Source organism: Vollenhovia emeryi, unplaced genomic scaffold, assembly GCF_000949405.1.
Source record: "Vollenhovia emeryi isolate VEMERY1.0 unplaced genomic scaffold, V.emery_V1.0 DF939169.1, whole genome shotgun sequence".
Taxonomy (NCBI): domain Eukaryota; kingdom Metazoa; phylum Arthropoda; class Insecta; order Hymenoptera; family Formicidae; genus Vollenhovia; species Vollenhovia emeryi.
Genome location: NW_011967197.1, coordinates 651,798 through 654,938, shown reverse-complemented (window position 1 = coordinate 654,938; position 3,141 = coordinate 651,798). Strand labels below are relative to the sequence as shown.

General features: G+C 59.3%; 1 protein-coding gene across 1 annotated transcript; it reads right to left on the bottom strand.

The window, feature by feature from the left end:
- Positions 1-13: 13 nt before the first annotated feature.
- Positions 14-3,139, bottom strand: LOC105563997 (coiled-coil and C2 domain-containing protein 2A-like). The gene is made up of 3 exons (XM_012016049.1): positions 1,159-3,139; positions 907-1,058; positions 14-781 (listed from the first exon to the last, which is right to left on the bottom strand). Exons 1-3 carry the CDS (start codon positions 2,828-2,830, stop codon positions 236-238), a joined length of 2,370 nt encoding a protein of 789 aa, XP_011871439.1. The 5' UTR covers positions 2,831-3,139; the 3' UTR covers positions 14-235.
- Between the last annotated feature and the right edge of the window lie 2 nt (positions 3,140-3,141).

Sequence of the window (3,141 nt, the reverse complement as noted above, 5' to 3'; positions counted from 1 at the left end):
GAAATGCATTATGTTGATTCTTCACGTTTACGTTTATTTGTCCTTTCAACGAAAGATTTTTTTTACAAAGTTTATTATTATTCGTTAACATCTGATTTTTAATTATTAGATATTAAAGATTATGTTTAAAGTAATTTTATCCGTGTTCTTTTGCTGTATATATCTTGAAGATAATAAAATTACTTCGAGTAAAAACAATATATAATAGGGGACTTCCCTCCATACATCGACGCGATTAACCGCGGCTTCGTAAAATCGCCAGTGCCAGCCATATCGAACACGTCTTGCCAACGTATCGTTGTACATGGCAAACGAGAGCGAATTCGACGGGGCCCGTGATATTGTGAACCTTCGTGGCGGCTATTTGCTCCGCCAGTTCGTCAAAGCCGGTCTGGCGCAGGTTCAGGAGGAAGCCGTGCGTGTGATAGGCTCTGTACAATTGCTTCAGGTCCCTCTTGTCCACCTGACGCGCCACGTCGCTCGGAATGTCGGCAACGAAGCTTCGCAAAACGCTGACCGCGTGACGATTGAATATCGTCGTTAAACCGAGGGCGCTGCGCCAGCCGGACAACTTGTCCCGCAGATATTGCTCCACTTCCGGCGCGCCTTCCTTCTCCTGCGCGGCTTCCTCGGGCACCGGCATCGCCGTCGGTTCCAACGTCTGAACGGATCGATTGCTGGCCGACGTGGCGACGGTCACGAGCGGCCGCCAATCTTTGCTAATCGTCACGTTGTACCTCAAATTGTGAGGCAGAATCGATTTCTGCATGTTCTCCCATATCTACAATAGAGACGCTATTCTAAAGTAGAAGAAACCTATAAACGGAGAATGAAGAAGGCACGAGGGGAAAGAGATGCAAATTTAGGATCGTTTGGAGAAAAGAACGAATCGTTTTTCATACTAACGCCAGAGTGACTGATCAACCGGGACACTTTCATCAGCGAACAGCGACTGTCGCTCAACTTATAGCGATCCCCGATCTCGGGGTCCCACAGGACGACGTCGTTTCCGTCGATGCTCAAGACAAACGCGGTCCATCGGCTTATTTGCGAAGAACCTGCGTCCACAAGTGATTCTTTACTATTCCTGAGAGTTGACTCGCGAGAGCGAGGTGCCGTCGCACCACGTGTCGCTAGAGCTCCGTCAGGTCCACGTACCTAACAATACATACGACTGCAAACCGAAACCTTGCAGCAGCGTCGCCAGGAAGGCCGCTCTGCCGTAGTGATCCACCTTGTTGACGCTCAAGGCCTGGCGCGGCGGGACCGGGCCGTAGTGCATCGGCAAGGGCGGTAGAAGCATGGCGAGCCGCGCAGCGTCGTCGGGGGTCTCTACACCGGCCACTCTGTAAGGCGTCGCCAGGCAGCGTTGGATTCCCTTTAACAAAGTATCGACGGCGTTAGCTTCCAGGGACTTGGCGTTACCGGGCTGCTCCAGCCTCATCAGCACGTAGATCCGGGTGTGCGAGCGCCCCGGGCTGGCCTGCACGTAGCCGAACGACAAGACCGGGCTGAAGAGGGGGGACAGGGCGACCCAGCGCTCGAGCTCCTGATAATTCCTGTGACTCTCCAGGGGTATCCTCGCCTCGCCCAGCCACTGCTGGCCCCAGACCGGGTGCTGATCGTACAGGCGGAATTTCACGCAGTGCTCGCCGTTCTGCCGGGGCAGCTCGAAGTGCATGGTCTGCTGCCAGATGGGCGCGGGCCCCTCCGCCGTCGCGGTCGCGTGAACGACGTTGCCCCACCCCACCTCCAGCAGGGGGTTGACCAGCGCCGACTCCTCTCTCACCGGCACCTCCACCCCTCGCAGCACGGTGACGGCGAGGATCGTCCGCCCTACGGGGTGATGCCTGCGAGCGCTGGACGACGGCCTGAGCGGCCGGCTAGCCTGGAACAGATTCTTCAGGGACACGTCCAGCAGGGAGAACGCGGACTGCTCCGTCACCACCATGTCCGGCGGCTTCGGTGCGCACGGCGGCGGCGCTCTGCGAGCCGCGCTAGCGTCCGCGTCGAACACCAGAGCCGGGTCCGTCAGCAGAAAATACTTGACGTCCTTGCTACTACCGGCGGAACGTCGGCGAGGCCGCGATAGGGAGAGGCTGTTCTGCGGATCGTTCGGATCGTTGCTCGGCCTGTAAAGACACGCGCTGCTCTCCTCCTCGGGCTCGCTGCTGCCGTACGTCGACAGGGAGACGGTGCAGACGACAGTCCCGGCGTATATTATCCCCGAGCCGTTGCCGATCGCGAAATCTATGTCCACCTTGTGGTCCCGAACGCTGCGCCGGGGCAGCGGCAACGGGAGCACGCTGGACGCCCCGTGCCGCGCGTGCACCCGCATCGCGAGATTGTGGCACTCCGAGTGCCTCAGCAGTAGCGCGTTCAGCTTCCGATTGAACGGGCCGTTCGCCGCGCAGACCGGCCTGCCCTTGAAGAGCACGGAGACCGAGACGATCTCGGGCGCCGTCCCGGGCTGACGATCCTCCCCGGGCGGCGCGTGCACGCGCACGTCCCGCACCGCGATTTCGACGAGTTTCCCGCGGAACCGCGGCCGCGACTCGTACTCCGGCGGCCGCACGTCGTCGAGCCGATAAGGCTTGACCAGCTTGTCGGTGAACGGGCTCTCGGGAACGTAAAGCCCGTCCTCGGCCGACGACGAGTCCCTACCGTCCGGCGCTCCTCGCGCGGCTCTTTTACTCCGCGTGAGCACCTCGCTCGTGTCCCGGTCGTCGTCGATCACCGGGTGCGCGTAGCAGAGGCCGAAATCCACCTCGGTCTGGTCCTGCGAGCGTCGCGCGGGCCCGGCGACGAAATCGACGCGAGGGGAAGACATGCCCGCGATCGTGGAGACGAAAGAGATGGGTCTCGCTCCGATCTCACCGCGATTTGTTCACGGCGTACGGTAATTTATCACTTAAATTTCAGCGAACAGTGCAAAACTGTTCGTTCGTACGATTTGCCCCTAACAAGCTGCGTTCCTTCTCGCCCCCCCGGCCCTTTTGCCGCGCGGAACTGTGCCGAGCACGATCTCGCGCGTCGCGCGAGGCCACGTGACATCTGTTTTGGCGTCCGCGGTTACCGTGGCAACGAGCCGCGCGGTGACAGGACAAGCTGATCGGACGAGCGACGACATCTCGTGGAACC

What these genes read in the sequence shown, in the direction of transcription:
- LOC105563997 (XM_012016049.1), bottom strand. Translation starts at nt 2,830, where the DNA reads ATGTCTTCCCCTCGCGTCGATTTCGTCGCCGGGCCCGCGCGACGCTCG. An exon ending in GCAGTCGTATGTATTGTTAG is followed by an intron (nt 1,059 to 1,158) that starts GTACGTGGACCT and finishes TTGTGGACGCAG; the next exon opens with GTTCTTCGCAAATAAGCCGA. An exon ending in GGTTGATCAGTCACTCTGGC is followed by an intron (nt 782 to 906) that starts GTTAGTATGAAA and finishes TCTCTATTGTAG; the next exon opens with ATATGGGAGAACATGCAGAA.